The following is a 23,240-nucleotide window of genomic DNA, read 5'->3' on the forward strand; positions in this document are numbered from 1 at the left end:
GTAGTAGTAGTAGTAGTAGTAGTAGTAGTAGTAGTAGTAGTAGTAGTAGTAGTAGTAGTAGTAGTAGTAGTAGTAGTAGTAGTAGTAGTAGTAGTAGTAGTAGTAGTAGTAGTAGTAGTGGGGGGAACGCTTACTGAGAATTGTGTGATTCAGTCATAGTCAATGAGTACAGCTGGGATGTTATCTTCTCGACGTAAGATGTGACCAAATAGCCTCCATCGCTGTTCTTTTATTATTGTACTCAGGCGTTGGACCCTGCTTTTTCATAGATATCAGTATTTGTAATTGTCTCTGGTCAATAGATTCCGATTACGCGACGTAATTGTTTGCGGTGGTATGAATCGAGACTTTCTAATATTATTAGTTCCTACTAAATTCTATCTATCAGACTATTAACGGTTAAGGTTAACAATGTTTTGTTTTTCTTGTTGGTTTTTATTTGTGTGTGCTGATACAATATCGGTGTGGCAGTTAGAACTGTTGAGTATTTTGCTTAAACACAAATCATCAGTAAGACTTAAATATTATTATATTATAATACGATTGGCTCAGCCAGATAAAAGACTTTCTCAACGAGTCCTGTTGTATTTCAGAAATCCTCGGTGCCTTCGCCTCCATTATATTGCTGTGGATTTTGACTGGAGTTCTGGCGTACGAGGCTGTCATGAGGGTTATCCACACTGACTACACCATTGACAGCAATATTATGTTGATTACGGCCGCTATTGGAGTTGCTTTCAACGTCATGTAAGTAGTGACCGTTAAGATTATTTATTAACCCCCAAATCTCTCATGGGTGATTCTGGGTGGGGTTCCTACCTCCCATAGCGGGCAGGGAGGTACTTGCTGTGTCTTCTATCCCCTCTTATCTGTTTTTCAATTGCTTTCTGTCTTTGTCTTGGAATGAGATTGCTTGGTTTTGTCCTGACTTGGGTTGGAGTCCTTGGCTGAGAGGGAAACAGTCGAATGTATAGTTATAGTTTTGGGAGATTATATTTTTTTTCCTTGTAAATCATCTCTCTGTTATGCATTGTATTATGTTTAGTTTACATATTATATTATATGATTGGTAAACATTTGAGTGTATTCCTCTTAGTTGGGACTTGTGCTTGTGTCTGGATGAGACTTTTAGGTGATCTCAAACTAGGTGCTTTGACGGTGTGCTCTTGGAATCCCTATTTGAACCAATTCCTCTTTGTCTTACGTTTTCTTTTGTAATTGTAATTCTAGAACTTTTTACTATCCCATTTTCTTCCTTTTACTGGCGCTGATATGACCTTAATGTGTTGCAAGCTCCGTAAAACCCTTAAAAACATAAAACATCTCATGGGTGATTGCTGGTTGTTGACATCGCAAGGTCCCAGGTTTGAGAGTTTTGTCAAGATGACGGTTATTTAACTCTCTCCTTACCACCCATAGGAAAATCGTCACATTCGTTACGATGAAGCCAACATTTTTCTCATTTTGATTTCTTTCGTACATCATAATACTTGAACGACGATGTTTGCTATAGTTAAAGTACATTAACACTGTGTTGAGGAGCTCGTGTAGCAGGGAAAAAAATGTCTAGCAAGAACAAACAGCTTTTGTGTTTGAGTGAAATAAATCTATTTTTGTATAGGTTGGGTGTGAAGTTTTGGGGAAAATCCGGGAAATGGCCGGTAAAGAGAAAGTTAAATCGATCAATATGTGAAGGACGAGTTTTCTGGTCAGATTTTTAAATATTTGTTACAGGGAATGTTTATAATCAGTCGGAAGGTGAAAAGGTTTGAGCTGAGATATTGCCAAGTTTAGTTAGAATATTAATTTTTATCAAAAATGAGTTCTTGTCAAGATGATATCAACCCTTTTTGTACATCTTCGGGAAAAATCAAAGCTTAATTTCATTTCTAAATATTTTTTTTACAGCTAGTCAAAATGAAAAGTATGAAATTTGAGAAAAGTTTCTGGATACCTTTCTCATACATCTGACCATAACTTCATGAAAAATCGTCCGATATATATCAAATAAAGATTAAAAGACTTACTACTACTACACTACTACTACTACTACTACTACTACTACTACTACTACTACTACTACTACTACTACTACTATTACTACTACTACTACTACTACTACTACTACTACTACTACTACTACTACTACTACTACTACTACTACTCTTCGTCTGATGAACATATTCTTTCAGAAAATGAAAAAAATCGCAAATCCAATATTTTCTCCTTCCGACTGGTTTTGTCATGCACTGACACAAATATAGTTTTCCAGAGTACGACAGCTAACTGGTTAAACGTAACTTTTGTAATTTTGAGTGAAGATAAATGTCTGCAGCGTGGAGAGTAAGATTTATTTGTTTCTTTACCCTTTGTTTACCACTGTAGGGAAAATCTTCTTCTTTTTCCATTAAGGTCAAAGCTTCAGGCTGAAAATTGTATGGCCGATTTTTCAGTAACAGGACAGGGGTTTTAGATGGAAGCAGGGAGCGATTTTTTTTGGACGTCATAAGTCGAAAGGGCTTGTTTATAATTGGTTCGTGAGGAGTTTCAAAGTCGGATGGTGGAAAGGGGAAGAAAGAGCAAAGACGATGGTTTGTTTGTTCTTGATTGAGTGGGGGATTTCAAAATTAAATGATGATTTGTGAACCGTCCCATTCATTACGATAGAACCAACATGGTGAGATGGGGGACGAATAAGCTTGGGGAAGTTGGGGTGCAAATTATTTTTTTTTAAAGAGGTGTGGGTGTGGGGGGAGGGGGGGGGGGGGGGGGTGTCTATTTGATACAGTAGAGGATTTCGGGGTGAAAGTTATGCCGGAAAGTTTTTTTTTTTTTACATTGTTTTCGCGCTTCAATTATACTCAATCAGTTATTAAAATTGAGCTTTTGTATAACGCAATATCCACTAAACGTGCTCAAAACGCTTTACAAGGGGTCTTTGGCCAACAGCATCACGTTCATGTAGAACGGGACATGACGCTTGTTAAGCGATATTGCAATTTTTTTCCGATAGAGACAGCGCTGTTAACGGCCAGGTACTCATTTTACACCTGAGTACGGTGAGAGAATGTGAGTAAAGAGCCGTTTCCAATTACTTGAACTATGCGCCGAGCGTGGCTCGAACCCAGGACCTACCGATCCGAAAAGCGAGTGTCATACCACAAGACCACATAGCCTTACCTACTTTCTTATACTCTTCGACGAGACCTGCTCTTGATTTCCCCGTTTCCTATCATAATAAATAATTTGTCATCTGCAGACTCGGCACAACTTTGCATCAGCACGGCCATAGTCATGGCGGCGGGAGCCACGGCCACAGTCACGGGGGTGGAGGTGGAGGAGATCACGGCCACAGTCACGGACGTCAGATGCATCGCCGCGACTCCCACGAAAGTCGTCGCGGTCTCGTCCCAAACACTGACGGTAGCGTAGGGAGCATCTCCTACGGTGCTGTGACCAGCGAGAATGGCACCAAGGCAAGCTGCAGTGAGAAACGCGTGGATATCAGCATTGAAATGGATGAGCCAAAAAGCAGCAAAGGTCAAAAGAAAGAGAAGAACATCAACGTGAAAGCTGCTTTTATCCACGTCGTTGGAGATCTCTTGCAGAGTGTTGGTGTCCTTGTGGCTGCCTTCATCATCTACTTCAAGGTAAGACTCCGTAGATCATTGATTTTCCAAACTGGGTGGGGTTTCTGACCTCCCATAGTGGGCCGGGAGGTACTTACTATGTCTTGTATTCCCCGGTATCTGTTTTCCAACATGCTTTCTGTCTTTGTCTTGGAATGAGATTTCTTGGTTGTGTCCTGGTCCTGACCGGATACCCTGGCTGAGAGGGAAACAGTCAAATGTATAGTTAGTTTTGGGAGATTATATTTTTTTCTTTTAAATCATCTCTCTTGCATGCGCTGTATTATGTTTTGTTTATATATTATATATGATTTGTAAACATTTCAGTGTATTCCTCTTAGTGGAGACCTGTGCTTGTGTCTGGATGAGGCTTTTAGGTGATCTCAAACTAAGTACACTGATGGTGTGCTCTTGGAATCTACATCTGTTCCCTATTTGAACAAATTCCCCTTTTGCCTTCCTTTTTCTTAGATGCTTTATTTGTAATTCTAGAACTTTTTACTATCCCATTTTCTTCCTTTTTACTATCCCATTTTCTTCTTTTTTACTATCCCATTTTCTTCTTTTTTACTATCCCATTTTCTTCCTTTTTACTGACATGACCTTAATGTGTCATTAAACAGTCGCCTTTGTTGTAAAAACAAAGATGATTATTAACAAATAATATAAGAAATGGTTAAATAAACCAAACTAAAAACAAACAAACAAAATAGACAAACAACCCCCCCCCCAAAAAAAAAATAAATAAATAAATACAAAACATAGAGATACTCGCATTAAATTTATTACGGTTAGGTTACATTTTTGTAACTCCCGCTGTATATCGTGACAACTTTATGAGACTAGAATCTATGAATACCGTGGATTGCGGTGACATAGTAAATAATGAATTTAGTAAATAATGAATTTATATAGCGCCTAAACATCCACGTTAATCGTGCTCTGCGGCGCTTTACATAATAAAAATAAAAATGTTTAAAAACAACAAAATTAAAAATCACGACACTACATGATACATAATAAGCATGCATACAAAAAACAGAATCAAAGCAACATCCATTTCATGAAAAATAAGCCTCGCGGAACAACTCAGTCTTCAGATATTTCCTGAAAGATGATAAGTTTTCACAGGACTTTGTCCGAGGACTAAGTGCGTTCCATAGGCGTGGAGCTATGAATGAAAAGGCTTTTTCACCGAAAGTGGATTTTGAGATGGTAACTTTTAGAAGTTGGGACTGAGATGATCTTAGATTTCGAGTGGTTCATATTTTTTAATCAGTTCCTGCAAATATTCAGGAGCCAATCCATCCAGACATCTAAAAACATAGCACAATATTTTAAATTCTATCCTATACTTCACAGGAAGCCAGTGCAATTCCTGGAGAACTGGTGTTATATGATCTCTTTTTTCCGTTAATTTTATAAGTCTAGCCGCTTTATTTTGAATTTTTTGTAGTTGATGAATTAATCTACTTTGACAGCCAATGAATGAGAAGGGAATTGCAATAATCTAATCTGCTAGTAATAAACGAATTAACAAGCATCTTTGTAATATCTTCATCAATATAATGTCTGATTCTTCCAATGTTTCTAATGTGATAGTTACAACATTGGCATATTTTTTTAACATGATCTTCCATGGATAACCCTTGATCTAAATACACCCCAAGATTTCTCACACAAGAACTAGGTTTAATAGCATTTTCACCCACTAGTATCTCATTTGTAGATATTTTTGAGAGTTGATGCCTATTTCCAAAAATTATCATTTCCGTCTTGTCATCATTAAATTTAAGTTTGTTTAGTTTCATCCAATCCTTTATGTTGGCAATGCAATTTTCCATAACAGATACTGATGACAGCTCTGGATCATTATTGAGTTTTGTATACAGCTGAGTGTCATCAGCATAAAAATGAAAATCAATGGGAAAAGTGGATAACATATGAGAGAGGGGAGCAGTATACATTGTAAAAAGGAGGGGGCCGAGAATAGATCCCTGAGGCACTCCACACGTTAATATGGATGGAGTTGATACATGGTTTTCTATAATTACTGACTGAGTTCTTTCAAACAAATATTCCTTTAACCAGCCCAAAGCTGTGCCACTGATATAAAATTGATCACGTAGTCTAGTTAAAAGTAAATTTTGATCGATAGTGTCGAATGCCGCACTTAAATCTAGTAAAACAAGCATCACAGCACTTTTATTATCTATATCATTTACAATATCATTAAAAACTTTAAGTAATGCCGTTTCCGTGCTATGGGAGGCTTTGTAGGCAGATTGAAATTTAACATTTAAGGCATTCGTCTCTAAATGGTTAATAATACGAGCAACAACGACTTTTTCGATTAATTTTGAAATGAAATTTAAATTTGACACAGGTCTAAAATTATTTAACTCATTGCAGTCAAGATTTGCTTTTTTCTTCAGGGGTCTAACCAAGGCATGTTTCAGCATATTTGGAAAATCGGGCAACGTTAGACTTTCATTTACGATAGATGCAATTGCTGGAGCAAGATACTTTGAACATGATTTTATGAGCCAAGTTGGTGTTTTATCTAGCGTGCATGATTTATTAGGCATATCTGACAAAATATTTTTAACTTCCTCTATTGTTACGGGTTCAAACGACGTTAACATTTTATAACTGGTGTTCATAGATTTAGTTGGTCGTGTCGTGCAGGTAAGTGTTGTGTCCTCCTGTAGTGTCTCTTCCGTTGATGTTGATCTTCCAGGCGATGTCACGTGCCTTGTCATTGTTGTTGTTTTCATTGGTGAAATCATGCTTGTTGTTTCAACTCGTGATGTCGTGCTGGGATGTAGATTTGTGGGGCTGTCGTTGTCTAGTTCCTGTCGGATGTTGGAAATTTTCTCAATGAAAAAGGTGTTGAATTTATCACAGAGTTCTTTTGGAGATGTATTTGTTGGTAAATTATTTGTATTCGATGGTGTGATCATTTCTTTGACAGTATTATAAAGCTTTTTCGAGTCAAGTTTGCTTTTTATCAGAGTGTCCTTCACATGTTGCCGCTTGGTACTGACTATTAATTGATTGGTATAATTTTTGGCTTCTTTATCAATTTGCTTGTGAATTTCAAGTCGAGACTTACGCCAAATACCTTCCTTATGACGTCTGTCATGTTTGGCCTTTCGGATTTCAGCAGTAAACCATTTGGAATTTGGTCTTAGGACGATCGTTCTGGACTTGAGGGGCGCATGATTTTCCAGACAATTATTGAGTGATGTATAGAGGAGATCTAATTTCTCTGTAACGCCGTGTGTATTCATAACGTTATTATTTATGTCCAACTCCCGAATTTGGTCCAGTAATTTGGTGTGGTTTATGTTTTTCGTTTTTCTATAGCGGATGTACGCCGATTTGAAATTGGGACAGGGACATTGATCTTAAAAAATACTGGGTGGTGGTCTGAAATGTCTGGGCTTCCGATCCTGATCTCACGAGTGGAAGTATCTATGGACCGTGTGATAACGAGATCGAGGGTGTGTCCACTCTCGTGAGTTGGTCCTTTGACATTTTGTTTGAGATCGAATATTTCTAGAAGTTTGAAGTTGTCCGAAATCTCGGCATGAAAATTAAAATCACCTAAAATAATAATTTCTCGATTCTCGGTGTTTTTTGCGTGGAGAAAATCTTCAAATTCTTTTATAAAAGTTATATTTGTGCTCTTGTTTTTAGTTGATGGTGGTGGTCTGTAAATGGTTACGACGTTAAAATGTCTGTTATTATGACTAAAGTGATTTTCGATGCATTCGAATGAGTCGTAGTTTTGTTTTTCTCGTTTGATAATATTCAATTGGTCTCTAAAAACACACATCAAACCACCTCCACGTCTTTGGTCTCTGTTTTCTTGATGATATGAATAGCCGCTGGGGATTACCTCGTTTATGGTTATAGTGTCAGAAGATGTTAGCCAAGTCTCTGTAATAAAGAATAAATCCAATTTGTTTTCGACGATAAAATCATTTATTAATACAGCTTTATTTCGCACAGAGCGGGCATTCAGGAGAGCACATTTCAAATTGTTTTCGTCATCTGTACTCCTTTGTTGTTGTTGTTGTTGTTGTTGTTGTTGTTGTTGTTGTTGTTGTCGCCGCCGTTGTTGCCGTAAAGTAATAAGATTGGATGGGGGTGGTGATGCTGATGATAACGACGATGGTGATGGTGGTCGTGGTGGCAACGATATGGAAGATGACAGCGATGACGATGGTGGTGGTGCTGACGATAACGACGACGATAATGACAATGGCAATGATCGTGGTTTTAAATCAATTGTTGTGTATGTGGGTGGGGGTCGTGATGGTTTGTAATGGTGGGGGCGATGTGGTCTGTGGCCAGTGAACACTGGTATCGCCCTTTGTTTTCTCGTTCCACCCCGTTGGTGTGAATTTGACTCAATGGCGTCAACAAGAGACGTTGGTTGTTGACGGCGTTGATAATAAAACACCGATGTTAAAAATAAAGTGGTGAATAAAAATCTCTCGTAATGTGTAGAAGAAAAAAGATTGGTGAAAATCAGGCTTTACCTTAAAATCCATTTTTTAAAATGAGAATATCACAGAAATAGCTCGTTTGATATTAAAATTGATTTCAGATAATTAAACACAACACAATCACAAGATTAACCATATAAAAATCCACATTGGAGCGTAAGAATTTAAAGTAAAATCGAATAGAAAGACACATGTAAACAAAAACGTGTCCTGCCGGTTAGGCGTGTTACAATATTTACATAGGCCAGAGTTGGGATGACTAAGACCAGCCACCAAACGTGCCCCCCTCCCCCCCACCCCACCCCAGATTGAAAATGATTAAACAAATAATTAACAATGTGAAATTGAATTTCAGCTTCAATTTAATATACGAAAACAGATAAAGTGGATATTTCGGGTTTCCCCTTTATCAACAAAACGGGATGAATATGAAACACTACAGACGAATGAGATAATGTGGTAGTGGCGTTGTTAAGATGAATAAACAAAAACATTTGATGTCCATCCTATCGTTGTGTATTTGGCGTAGTAGTAGTGGTAGTAGTGGTAGTAGTAGTAGTAGTAGTAGTAGTAGTAGTAGTAGTAGTAGTAGTAGTAGTGGTAGTAGTGGTAGTAGTAGTGGTAGTAGTGGTAGTGGTAGTGGTAGTAGTAGTAGTGGTAGTGGTAGTGGTAGTAGTGGTAGAAGTAGTAGTAGTAGTAGTAGTAGTAGTGGTAGTAGTGGTAGTAGTGGTAGTAGTGGTAGTAGTGGTAGTAATGGTAGTAGTGGTAGTAGTAGTAGTGGTAATAGTGGTAGTAGTGGTAGTAGTGGTAGTAGTGGTAGTAGTAGTGGTAGTAGTGGTAGTAGTGGTAGTGGTAGTAGTAGTGGTAGTAGTAGTAGTAGTAGTAGTAGTAGTAGTTGTTGTTGTTGTTGTTGTTGTTGTTGTTGTTGTTGTTGTTGTTGTTGTTGTTGTTGTTGTTGTTGTTGTTGTTGTTGTTGTTGTTGTTGTTGTTGTTGTTGTTGTTGTTGTAGTAGTCGTGGTAGTCGTGGTAGTAGTAGTAGTAGTAGTAGTAGTAGTAGTAGTAGTGGTAGTAGTGGTAGTAATGGTAGTAGTGGTAGTAAATCGTGTTTGTAAGAGTGTGTCTATTATAAGAAAGGAAATCGAAAGCAATGTCTTGCACAAGGACACGACTTTAGCAGCTCATGCACAATTATCTTGTCTTAAACCTACAGCTGTCGGGGCTGATTTTAAGTCGAGTCACTGGGTGGGCTTCCTGGCCTCTAATAAGTGAGTGGAGCAGGCACTTATGTTGATAACAACAAGAGATTAAGTGAGTAGGAAAATGCCAGAATACAATAGAGAATAAACATTTCGCAGCATTGATGAGTGTATGAACCCGCGACCTTACTGGTACGACAACTCCGCCTGGCCGGGGAGAGCGTGACTCTACTGTATGAGCTATATCGTGGAAAGCCCATACGGTAGAGTCACGCTCTCCCCGGCCAGGCGGAGTTGTCCTACCAGTAAGGTCGTGGGTCGTGGATAGCTCATACGGTAGAGTCACGCTCTCCCCGGCCAGGCGGAGTTGTCCTATAGTAAGGTCGTGGGTCGTGGATCGTGGATAGCCCATACGGTAGAGTCACGCTCTCTCCGGCCAGGCGGAGTTGTCGTACCAGTAAGGTCGTGGGTCGTGGATAGCTCATACGGTAGAGTCACGCTCTCTCCGGCCAGGCGGAGTTGTCCTACCAGTAAGGTCGTGGGTCGTGGATAGCCCATACGGTAGAGTCACGCTCTCTCCGGCCAGGCGGAGTTGTCCTACCAGTAAGGTCGTGGGTCGTGGATAGCCCATACGGTAGAGTCACGCTCTCTCCGACCAGGCGGAGTTGTCCTACCAGTAAGGTCGTGGGTCGTGGATAGCTCATACGGTAGAGTCACGCTCTCTCCGGCCAGGCGGAGTTGTCCCACCAGTAAGGTCGTGGGTCGTGGATAGCCCATACGGAGGAGTCACGCTTCCCGCCAGGCAGAGTTGTCCTACCAGTAAGGTCGTGGGTCGTGGATAGCTCATACGGTAGAGTCACGCTCTCTTCGGCCAGACGGAGTTGTCCTACCAGTAAGGTCGTGGGTCGTGGATAGCCCATACGGTAGAGTCACGCTCTCTCCGGCAAGGCGGAGTTGTCCTACCAGTAAGGTCGTGGGTCGTGGATAGCCCATACGGTAGAGTCACGCTCTCTCCGGCCAGGCGGAGTTGTCCTACCAGTAAGGTCGTGGGTCGTGGATAGCCCATACGGTAGAGTCACGCTCTCTCGGCCAGGCGGAGTTGTCCTACCAGTAAGGTCGTGGGTCGTGGATAGCTCATACGGTAGAGTCACGCTCTCTTCGGCCAGACGGAGTTGTCCTACCAGTAAGGTCGTGGGTCATGGATAGCTCATACGGTAGAGTCACGCTCTCTCCGGCCAGGCGGAGTTGTCCTACCAGTAAGGTCGTGGGTCGTGGATAGCCCATACGGTAGAGTCACGCTCTCTCCGGCCAGGTGGAGTTGTCCTACCAGTAAGGTCGTGGGTTGTGGATAGCTCATACGGTATAGTCACGCTCTCTTCGGCCAGACGGAGTTGTCCTACCAGTAAGGTCGTGGGTCATGGATAGCTCATACGGTAGAGTCACGCTCTCCCCGGCAGGCGGAGTTGTCCTACCAGTAAGGTCGTGGGTCGTGGATAGCCCATACGGTAGTGTCACGCTCTCTCCGGCCTGGCGGAGTTGTCCTACCAGTAAGGTCGTGGGTCGTGGATAGCCCATACGGTAGAGTCACGCTCTCTCCGGCCAGGCGGGGAGATGTCGTACCAGTAAGGTCGTGGGTCTGGATAGCTCATACGGTAGAGTCACGCTCTTTCCGGCCAGGCGGGGAGTTGTCATACCAGTAAGGTCGTGGGTCGTGGATAGCTCATACGGTAGAGTCACGCTCTCTCCGGCCAAGCGGAGTTGTCCTACCAGTAAGGTCGTGGGTCGTGGATAGCTCATATGGTAGAGTCACGCTCTCTCCGGCCAGGGGGAGTTGTCCTACCAGTAAGGTCGTGGGTCATGGATAGCCCATACGGTAGAGTCACGCTCTCTCCGGCCAGGCGGAGTTGTCCTATGAGTAAGGTCGTGGGTCGTGGATAGCTCATACGGTAGAGTCACCATCTCTCCGGCCAGGCGGAGTTGTCCTATGAGTAAGGTCGTGGGTCGTGGATAGCTCATACGGTTAGAGTCACGCTCTCTCCGGCCAGGCGGAGTTGTCCTACCAGTAAGGTCGTGGATAGCCCATACGGTAGAGTCACGCTCTCTCGGCCAGGGGAGTTGTCTACCAGTAAGGTCGTGGGTCGTGGATAGCTATACGGTAGGATCACGCTTCTTCGGCCAGACGGAGTTGTCCTACCAGTAAGGTCGTGGGTCATGGATAGCTATACGGTGAGTCACGCTCTCTCGGCCAGGCGGATGTTGTACTACGTAAGGTCGTGGGTAGTGGATAGCCCATACGGTAGAGATCACGCTCTCTCGGCCAAGTGTGGAGTTGTCCCTACCAGTAAGGTCTTGGGTCGTGGATAGCTCATACGGTAGAGTCACGCTCTCTCCGACCAGGCGGAGTTGTCCTACCAGTAAGGTCGTGGGTCGTGGATAGCTCATACGGTAGAGTCACGCTCTCTTCGGCCAGACGGAGTTGTCCTACAGTAAGGTCGTGGGTCGTGGATAGCTCATACGGTAGAGTCACGCTCTCTCCGGCCAGGTGGAGTTGTCCTAGGGTCGTGGATAGCCCATACGGTAGAGTCACGCTCTCTCCGGCCAGGCGGAGTTGTCCTACCAGTAAGGTCGTGGGTCGTGGATAGCCCATACGGTAGAGTCACGCTCTCTCCGACCAGGCGGAGTTGTCCTACCAGTAAGGTCGTGGGTCGTGGATAGCTCATACGGTAGAGTCACGCTCTCTCGGCCAGGCGGAGTTGTCCTACCAGTAAGGTCGTGGGTCGTGGATAGCTCATACGGTAGAGTCACGCTCTCTCCGGCCAGGCGGAGTTGTCCTACCAGTAAGGTCGTGGGTCGTGGATAGCCCATACGGTAGAGTCACGCTCTCTCTCGGCCAGGCGGAGTTGTCCTACCAGTAAGGTCATGGGTCTGGATAGCTCATACGGTAGAGTCACGCTCTCTCCGGCCAGGTGGAGTTGTCCTACCAGTAAGGTCGTGGGTGGTGGATATCTCATACGGTAGAGTCACGCTCTCTCCGGCCAGGCGGAGTTGTCCTACCAGTAAGGCCGTGGGTCGTGGATAGCTCATACGGTAGAGTCACGCTCTCCGGCCAGGCGGGGAGTTGTCGTACCAGTAAGGTCGTGGGTCGTGGATAGCTCATACGGTAGAGTCACGTTCTCTCTGGCCAGGCGGAATTGTCCTACCAGTAAGGTCGTGGGTCTGGATAGCTCATACGGTAGTGTCACGCTCTCTCCGGCCTGGCGGAGTTGTCCTACCAGTAAGGTCATGGGTCGTGGATAGCCCATACGGTAGAGTCACGCTCTCTCCGGCCAGGCGGAGTTGTCCTACCAGTAAGGTCGTGGGTCGTGGATAGCTCATACGGTAGAGTCACGCTCTCTCCGGCCAGGCGGAGTTGTCCTACCAGTAAGGTCGTGTGGTCGTGGATAGCCCATAGGGTAGAGTCACGCTCTCTCCGGCCAGGCGGAGTTGTCCTACCAGTAAGGTCGTGGGTCGTGGATAGCCATACGGTAGAGTCACGCTCTCTCCGGCCAGGCGGAGATTGTCCTACCAGTAAGGTCGTGGGTCTGGATAGCTCATACGGTAGAGTCACGCTCTCTCCGGCCAGGCGGGGAGTTGTCATACCAGTAAGGTCGTGGGTCGTGGATAGCTCATACGGTAGAGTCACGCTCTCTCCGGCCAAGCGGGGAGTTGTCGTACCAGTAAGGTCGTGGGTCTGGATAGCTCATACGGTAGAGTCACGCTCTCTCCGGCCAGGCGGGGAGTTGTCGTACCAGTAAGGTCGCGGGTTCAAACCGCTGCGAATTTTTTATTCTCTATTGTCTTCCGGCACTTTCCTACTCTCTTCATCTCTTGTTCTGACCTCCCATAGTGGGCAGGGAGGCACAACCGTGTCTTTTATCCCCCTATATCTGTTTTCCAACTTGCTTTCTGTCTTTGTCTCTGAATGAGATTACTTGGTTTTGCCCTAGCCCTGGCCGTAGTGCTTGGCTGGGAGGGAAAACAGCCAAATGTATGGTTAGGGTTTTGGGAGATGATTTTTTTTCTTGTTAACATTTGAGTGTGTTTCTCTTAGCATGGACCTATGCCTGTGTCAGGATGAGACAATTTGGTGATCTCAAACTAAATACATTGATAGTATGCTCTTGGAATCTACATCTGTTCCTTATTTGAACTAATCCCCCTTTGTCTTACTTTTTCCCTGAGTACTTTAATTGTAATTCTAGAACTTTTTACTATTCCATTTTCTTCCTTTTTTTACTGGTGCTGATATGACCTAAATGTGTTGCAAGCGCCGTAAAACTCTTAAAAACAAAAACATATGTCGACTCTATGTATGAACTCTGTATGACTGTCATTTGCATCGCGTTCAGTTCGAGCAAGACATTCTTAGTAAAAAAAACAAACAAAAAAAAACCATTGAGCTTTATATAGCGCAATATCCACTAAATGTGCTCAAATCGCTTTACAAGGGATCCCTGGTCAACAGCAACATTTAAAATGTAGGACGGGACATGATGCCTGTTAGGCGATATTACAATTTTTCGGACAAAGACAACGCTGTTAACGGCCAGGTACTCATTTTACACCACGTACTGTGAGAGAATGTGAGTAAAGAGCCTTTTCCAAGGACTAACTATGCCGAGCGCGATGCTCGAACCCTGGACCTTCCGATCCGAAAGCTCATTATTTAAATATAAAAAAAAAAAAAAAAAAAAAAAAAAAATATATATATATATATATATATATATATATATATATATATATATATATATATATATATATATATATATAACGCACCAACACACATAACGGTGTAACCTTGAACGTTTATAGTCTGACTGATATAAATAAATGAGAAGTAATCACCAAAAGGGCTGTCCAAAAACAGGAACAAAGAGCTGAGTGACGACAATTTTATTCCTTCGATTGATGCTATGCGTTTTGATGAAATACTCACATCATCCGCTAGTCGGATATTATAACGTACCGAAACACAAAACTATGTGTAACTTAAACATAGGTTATAGTCTCATTAATATAATTTAGTGAGAAGTATTCACCAAAATGGCTGTCTAAAAGCAATAACAAAGAGCTGAGTTAGTGACATCGTTAATTGGATTCAATAGTCGGATGTCACGTCGCCCAGCAACGGCGGCCATCGTGGTTCTAAACGAAAGAAAAGCGGTACTTTTTATTCTTCATGCTGGCTAGAACTTTTCCTATGTCATGTGATCAGAATGTCAAAACATGATCACATTTTTAATGGGTTTTTTTTTCTCCTCTGGATACGCTTTTATGCACGTCTGAGAAATATTTCATAAGGGCGTCCGCCATTGTTCCGATAGTTTAGAGCCAGTTACTAAAGTTAATCATGCGTCATTACGAGGGAAGTGACGTCATGACTATTGAAGCGTATTAAGAATAATAATAATAATAATAATAATAATAATAATAATAATAATAATAATAATAATAATCTTTATTGTCCAAATTAAAGGCAATTCATGTGAGGTAAACAATGCTCAGTTTGGTTCATGGTATGAACATCAACACATTTACAAATACAGACACAGCCATACACGAACATACACGCTTGCACATTGTTTCTACACATGTATACAAAAGAAATGAGCGTACATACAAACACATATACATACATACATACATACATACATACATACATACATACATACATACATACATACATACATACATACATACATACATACATACATACATACATACATACATACCAACCAATGAATCGTTAAATTCTGTTGTTTTGGTTTTTTTTTCCAGCCAGAATGGAAAATCGCAGATCCCATTTGTACCTTCTTCTTCTCCTTAATCGTTGTCGTCACCACCATCAATATCATGAGGGACATCATAGTCGTTTTGATGGAAGGTAGGTGTCCTCAGTCATCGTCTTCATCATCATCATCATCATCATCATCATCATCATCATCATCATCATCATCATCATCATCATCATCTTTCTTCTTCTTCTTCTTCTTCTTCTTCTTCTTCTTCTTCTTCTTCTTCTTCTTCTTCTTCTTCTTCTTCTTCTTCTTCTTCTTCTTCTTCTTCTTCTTCTTCTTCTTCTTCTTCTTCTTCTTCTTCTTCTTCTACTTCATCTTTATTATTATCATTATCATTATCATCATCATTATCATTGAATCTTTGTCTATTTTTAAACGTTCGCTTAAAACATATCTGTTTCGCCTTTAGTAGATGGTATTGAAGCAAGATAGGTGTGTGTGTGTGTGTGTGTGTGTGTTGTGTGTGTGTATATGCTTGTGTGTGTGAATGAGTATGTTTCAGCCAAAGTCATTTGTAATTTAAGCGCTGAGAGTCTGGTGTCTGTTATAGCGCTATATAAGTTTTCAGCATTATCATCATCATCATCATCATCATCATCATCATCATCATCATCATCATCATCATCATCATCATCATTATTATCATCATCATCATCATCATCATCATCATCATCATCATATGATACGTGTGAAAGCCTAACAGGCGACGTGCTGTTAATGTGTTCTGTGTTTTCTCATTGCCCCGTCGTCAATGTAAACTTTTTTTCTGGATATTTTTATACCAAGTTATTCATGAGTTTCTACTGCCTATTCATATATAATTTTTACGAATTTACCACGACCGGTTTTTGTGTAATAATAAAATTTTAACAATATTTTCGATCATTTTAACATTTTGGAGTTCCATTGAATTTATTCAAGAAGACAAAAAACACCATTGTCTCCACATTTAACAATAACAAATGTTTTTGACGAATGTACCACTGTCGACAATAAGTGAATTTTACTCAAACAAAAATAGAAAACAACAACAACATCAAAACTGGAGAATTAATTCACACATTCTTTTGTATACAATATTTTTACATGCAGTGTTGAGTTCAATGGGAGCGATCTATAGATAGTATGCGCTTGGCAAAGAAGCTCATAACATTGCCATCCGGAAGTATAACGGACCAACACACACAACTGTGTGTATCCATGAACGTTTATAGTCCGGTTAGTACAGTTCAGTGAGCATTACTCATAAACGCGGATGGCATAAAACAATAACAAAGACCTGAGTGACGTCATCTTCGAACTATCTATATTCAGGTTTCCGTCCAAGCAAGTCACCGATCACATGATTTGTTGCTCTCCGAGGATTGGCTAGTTCTTACTAAATGTTAACACGCTGCTTTGTTTATGAAAGTTGTAAACATACCCATGTGACAAGCTGAGTAAAACTGACCAATCGTGATGTTAGATATTTCGAAAATTATGAGCACTTTTCACTATGCAGGTCACTTTGAGCACACTTTGCAATGTGACCAATGACCTCGAGCACATGGAAAGTTAATATAGATCATGCCCATTCTCACTGTTCAATTTTACTGTGATACCAAGACACAAAAATGTAGAAGTGGAAGACGTAAACAATACTCCATAAAAACCATTATCGGTCATCAACCATCACGACCTTTCGCCCAACACAACTACGTACGACCATACAATGCTCAGACTCGATTTGTGGTGAACGATTTTCAAAATCTAATAGTGCCAGCATTATGTATTTCAATGCACGATCAGTTTAAAACAAAGCGGCCCTCATTAATGATATGATTATCTACGCCGATATTGACATTGTTTTTCTAACGGAAACATGGCTTGCCGAAGAAGAAGACGAGGTCATTTTGAATAAATAAAAACCTGCCCATTACAACATAATTTCACATCCACGTTCCACTGGTCCAGGAGGCGGTATCTGTATTATTTATAAAGACCATTTGAAACTGAAATTTGAAAAAGTTACAACGTGCCCACCATTCGAGTGTCTCAAGGTAATAACACACACACATACACATATATATATATATATATATATATATATATATATATATATATATATATATATATATATATATATACATACTAGTAAAAAGCCCGCAATTTCGCGGGGAAAGAACTATTTTCATTCGATACTGTACTCACCATCATTTAATGAGGGCAGATTGGTAAACAACGTTGTCTGTGTAATTTGGTATTTCTTCGGTTGATTTTTCTGTGTGGCCCAATATGAAGTGTAAGCCACTATAGCCTCTGACCCGTGACACAGCAACATACAGTTGTCCGTGTGTGAATACCGGTTGTGGTAAGAAAATCCCCACCTTGCTTAATGTCTGCCCCTGAGACTTGTTAATTGTCATTGCATATGACAATTTTACCGGAAACTGTCTTCTATTTAGAATAAATGGTAAGCCCGAATCAGTTGTTGTCGTCAGATTGATTCTAGGGATAAACACTATGTCGCCAGCTCTACTACCGGTAATTATCTTGGCTTCTAATACTTTTGAACCTAATTTAATTATTAACAAACGGGAGCCATTTAGGAGGCCTGATTTAGGATTTATATTTCTAAGCAGCATGACTGACGTGTTGGCTTTCAAATGTAATGCATGTGGAGGAAGTCCGGGAGGTGTAAGTTCGTTCAAGAATTCAATCGGGTATAAGTTGATGTCAGAGTCACTTTGAATGGAATCAGCACTGCGGTAAATTTGTTCAGTTGATGAGGTCAACCTGGACTGAACGGCTGCATTTATTTTGTCAACATTTTCATGGGTTGTAGTCAAAATTGCACTCTCTAATAGATGACGCTCATCCGCAAAGTTCAGATTCAAATCATTGTATACAGCATTTATCAAGCATTCTGGGTCATTTTCAGGAAGGCATAGCGCTGTAGGTAATTTAACAGAATACTTTCCTATTTCGCTGAAAACCGGCTCTGTACCATTTCCGATGCGGAGAAGCCAATTTGCAAAACAGTTATTGTCATCAGTAACCCTCATGTTCTTGTTCATGTGAAAAATAGTGACAAAATTTCTAATAATTGACTTGTTAAGTGTGACACTTAATATAGCGGCTTCACTTCCTTTGTTAACAACAGGTAGAATTTGCCGAAAATCACATCCAAGTACAACCACTTTGCCCCCAAAAGGTTTTGAACTGCCTGTTATGTCACAAAATGTCCTGCTCACACATTCAAACACACGCCTGTCCATCATAGGTGCTTCATCCCAAATTATGAGAGAACTTCTCTTCAGTAACTTAGCTGTGTCTGATTGGCGACTGATGCGACAGGTGCTGCTATCCGTTATTGGAATTGGAATTTTGAACGTTGAATGTGCTGTTCTACCACCGTGCTGACAAAAGATCAAAGGTGAAAATACAAATTTAAAGAATACTGGGGATGTAGGAGCTTTCGGAATGTCTCCCCTTTACTTAACTTATGGAAAAACAAACACCCTAGCACCTTTAATAACACTTATGACTAACCTCTCGAGCTAACCCTAATAGAAAAAAACAGCTCTCGGACTGCTTTGCACTACCTTTCAATACTTAACAAATCACAATGGCGGCCGAAAATCAAAACAATGGTCAAATTAGGAAATTTTAAACTTTCACAAATCTATCAAGGTTTTTGTTCTAGAGTTTTTAAAATATTCTATATGACAAACTGAATAAATAAATGCCTGACAAAATATCAACGGTGAAAATACAAATTTAAAGAATACTGGGGATGTAGGAGCTTTCGGAATGTCTCCCCTTTACTTAACTTATGGAAAAACAAACACCCTATCACCTTTAATAACACTTATGACTGACCTCTCGAGCTAACCCTAATAGTAAAAAAAGAATCAAAATGGCGATTGCAATACCTTCATGTGATCAAGTGAATAATATCACTATGAATGCCACGATTTGCTGAAAAATGCCCACACACACACACACACACACACACACACCCACACATGTAAACACCACACATGTAAACACCACACACAACACACACACAAACATACACACACACATATCATAACAAAACTGATCACCGCTAAATCAACAACACAACGGAAGTAATAATAATACTTGATGTCATAAATAGATGACGCAAATTGACAACTTTTTACAGTGTCAAAATTAGTTGATTTTGGGAGCCAAGTGTCGTCGGTACATATTTTATGATATTATCTGTTTGACTCAACGAACTTTCAAACTGACTTTAAATTATAAAAGGAAATCAAGTTATCTGTTTATCTATCTGTAAAAAATACATTTCTAATTTTCAAATCTTTCAGTAGAGTTGTGCGCGTATCAATTTTTTGATTGACTCAAATAAGCACAATGTTCTCCACAATGCTATATTTTTTAAAGAAAGGATATATATATATATATATATATATATATATATATATAATATATATATATAATATATATATATATATTATATTATATATATGTATTTGTTTATTTATAAATATGGCGTTATGTTGACAAACATATCGCTCTTGAAGTTGATTCCAAAGACAAACAACTTTCATATTATCGACGTCAAAACGAACGTTTTATTGACCAAACAATTCCTGAAGTAACAAATCAAAGATATGGATTTGTATTCGTGTGAGGAGGGATTATTGGAGGCAGAAAAACTGATCTAATACCTACCAACCAAAACGCAACTCAGACTTGTACATCAGCGATTTTCTTGAACAAAACCGTCTTCCTCCCATTTATCCGGAATTAGAATAATAAAGTAGGTACTGATATAAACTGATAAAACTCCAGCACCGAGATAACATCTGCTTTCCTGAAATATTCAAATGTCCGGGTGAGTAATCCGTGGACAGCTTTATCACCCTGACATGAATACGCTTCAACAGTTGTGACGTCACTCCCTCGTAATGACGCATGGTAACTTAGTAACTGGCTCTAAACTATCGGAACAATGGCGGACGCCCTTATGAAATATCTCTCCGACGAGCATAAAAGCGTATCTAGAGTTATAGTCAGCATGAAGAATAAAAAGTACCGAATTTCTTTGTTTAGAACCACAATGGCCGCCGTTGCTGGCGTGCGACGTGACAACAGACTATTGAATCCAATTCCATTGTACACATTATGTGGGATTATGAAAAGAAGGGTTTAAAAAAAAAACAAGAGCACTGTACAAACTCTTATCAACTATTCGACAGACGAAATACGATTTGAATGGACATACCAGCAGAATCAACCCATAAGCTGGTTGACATCATCAATGAGGCGAATAGTTGTGGCCATTCATCATTTCTAACGGTTGACTTTACAAAATATTGAATGAAATACGCCATTGGTGCTGATTTCGTTTTTATGCTCGATTTTGCGAAATTAATTGAATGTTTGAATGACTGTTTTTAAATACCTGCGACTTTTCAACAGTTATCGCATATTCAATCAATTTTACGCGAATTATAGAAAGCTAGTTTTGTTAGGTTCTAGATGAATATGTGTATAACTTTATATTTGTCCCAATTGGATTCAGTAGTCTGATGTCACGCCGCCCGACAACGGCGGCCATCTTGGTTCTAAACAAAGAAAATCATTACGTTTTATTATTCATGCTGGCGAGAACTTTTCATATGCCTTGTGATCAGAATGTGTAAAAGTCAAAACATGATCAAATTTATGTGTTTTTTTCCTCTGGATACGCTTTTATGCTCGCCGAAGAAATATTTCATGCGGGCGTCCGCCGTTGTTCCGATAGTTTAGAGCCAGTGTTACTAAGTTACCATGCGTCATTAGGAAGGAAGTTACATTACGACTGTTGAAGAGTATTAGTAGCGAGCTATCAACGGAAATAGTCTAATTTCTTTTGTAAATGACTATATATATATAATTTTATATATATATATATAATATAAGAAACATAGAACGAAGATGACGTCACTCAGGTCTTTGTTATTGCTTTTTGCCATCCGCGTTTATGACTACTTCTCACTAAACTGGATTAACCCGACTATAAATGTTCATGGTTACACATAGTTGTGTGTGTTGGTCTGTTATACTTCCGGATGGCAATGTTGTGAACTGCTTAGCCAAGCGCATACTATATATATATATATATATATATATATATATATATAATATATAATATATATACATATATATATATATATATATATATATATATATATATATATATGTGTGTGTGTGTGTGTGTGTAGATAGAATGCGCTTGGCCAAGGAGTTCACAACATTGTCCATCCGAGAGGTTATAACGGACCAAACACAAACTCTGTGTAACCATGAACTTTTATAAGCTAGTTAATAAGTAACCAAGAACAAACAGGCAGAGGATTTACAGGGAAAAAAATATCCCCTGTCAAAAATACAATCACAAACCAAAGAAGCAGGATAGGCTAGTAAAGAGAAGAAGAAACGACATCACTATCGGATCGTACACCCATGCGAACATCATAGGTATATGATTCAAGGGTGATGCTCCCATCCAACCACCCGCAGTTCACAACATTGCCATCTGGAAGTATAACGGACCAACACACAAACTCTGTGTAACCATGAACTTTTATAGTCTGGTTAATACAGTTTAGTGAGAACAACTCACAAACGCGGATGGCAAAAACAATAACAAAGGCCTGAGTGACGTCATCTGCATACTATCTATACTATAGTCCGTTCCAAGTACCGTGCGCACGGAATATCGCAAATTCCTCCTAAGTAATACGAACTGTGATGCCGTGATTTTTTGCATGCGGGCTTAGTATATTTTAAGTGACATTACGAATTTTGAATACCGAAGGTGACCGACCAAACAGTTTTCACACAATTATACATTTTTAGAGATAGACATTGATGACAAAAACAAAAAAAACAAGGAGGTCTCAAAGGCGTAAACCTCGACCAACTGTTGAGCAAGACCCCCCCCCCCCCCCCATAAAGGTCGCACAAACCCCAGAGGTCACCCATTGGGCACGGTGCATGTTAGCCATTTTTTTAAATGTGCGGCTATGTGGTCTAGTGGTATGACACTCGCTTTCTGATCGGAAGGTCCTGGGTTCGAGCGTCGCGCTCGGCGCATAGTTGAGTCCTCGGAAAAGGCTCTTTACTCACATTCTCTCACCGTACTCAGTGTAAAAATGAGTAACCCTGGTCGTTAACAGCGTTGTCTTTGTCCGAAAAATGTAATATCGCTAACAGGTCATGACCGTGCCTACATGTTATATAGTCTCGTTTAGCAGGGACCCTGTAAAGCCTTGAATCATTTAGTTGAGATACTTTCCTATATAAAGCTCAATTATTTTTTTTTTTAATTTTGTTCACTGGGGGGTGGGGGTGCATGCTCTTGGATTCTACATCTGATCGCTATTTGTTCCCAGTTCCACTTTGATTTAGATAATGTGAAATGACCAGATTCCATGTATCTTATTTTTGTACAGTAGATATAATCTTTCAAAGGAACCGCAGTTTTCAAATACAAGAGGTGCATAATCAAAATGACTTAATACTCTTAAATAGTCGTAACGTCACTTCCTTCTTAATGACGCATTGTAACTTAGTAACACTGGCTCTAAACTATCGGAACAATGGCGGACGCCCGTATGAAATATTTCTCCGGCGAGCATAAAAGCGTTTCCAGAGGAAAAAAAAACAACATAAATTTGATCATGTTTTGACTTTTACACATTCTGATCACAAGGCATATGAAAAGGGAATGAAATTTCTAGCCAGCATGAAGAATAAAAAGTAGTGATTTTCTTTGTTTAGAACCATGATGGCCGCCGTTGCCTGGTGGCGCGACATCAGACTACTGAATCCTATTATTAATTTGTCCTCTCCGCGCTGAGTTCATGGTTGTTGGCAATATTATATGAATAGTATTGCTACTCGCCATATTATGCAATGAAAGAGAATCCGCGCTTCGCCTCACTGAAGAAATAATTGAAAATTTAACTAAATGTGACAAATTTGCATGCTTAATCAACATTGTTATCAGTTTGTTTTATGAATGTAGAAATCACAAAAGGAAGC

General features: G+C 40.4%; 1 protein-coding gene across 1 annotated transcript in view; it reads left to right on the forward strand.

The window, feature by feature from the left end:
* Window positions 1-23,240, forward strand: part of LOC144956973 (proton-coupled zinc antiporter SLC30A2-like) — a 68,340-nt gene that overhangs the window by 37,154 nt on the left and 7,946 nt on the right. The window contains exons 4-6 of the mRNA XM_078887842.1: window positions 594-747; window positions 3,260-3,650; window positions 15,160-15,265. Coding sequence (XP_078743968.1) covers window positions 594-747; window positions 3,260-3,650; window positions 15,160-15,265 — 651 coding nt within the window. The remainder of the gene's footprint in view (window positions 1-593; window positions 748-3,259; window positions 3,651-15,159; window positions 15,266-23,240) is intronic.

Source organism: Berghia stephanieae, chromosome 11, assembly GCF_034508935.2.
Source record: "Berghia stephanieae isolate SIO BIC M18660-M18661 chromosome 11, UCSD_Bste_1.3, whole genome shotgun sequence".
Taxonomy (NCBI): domain Eukaryota; kingdom Metazoa; phylum Mollusca; class Gastropoda; order Nudibranchia; family Aeolidiidae; genus Berghia; species Berghia stephanieae.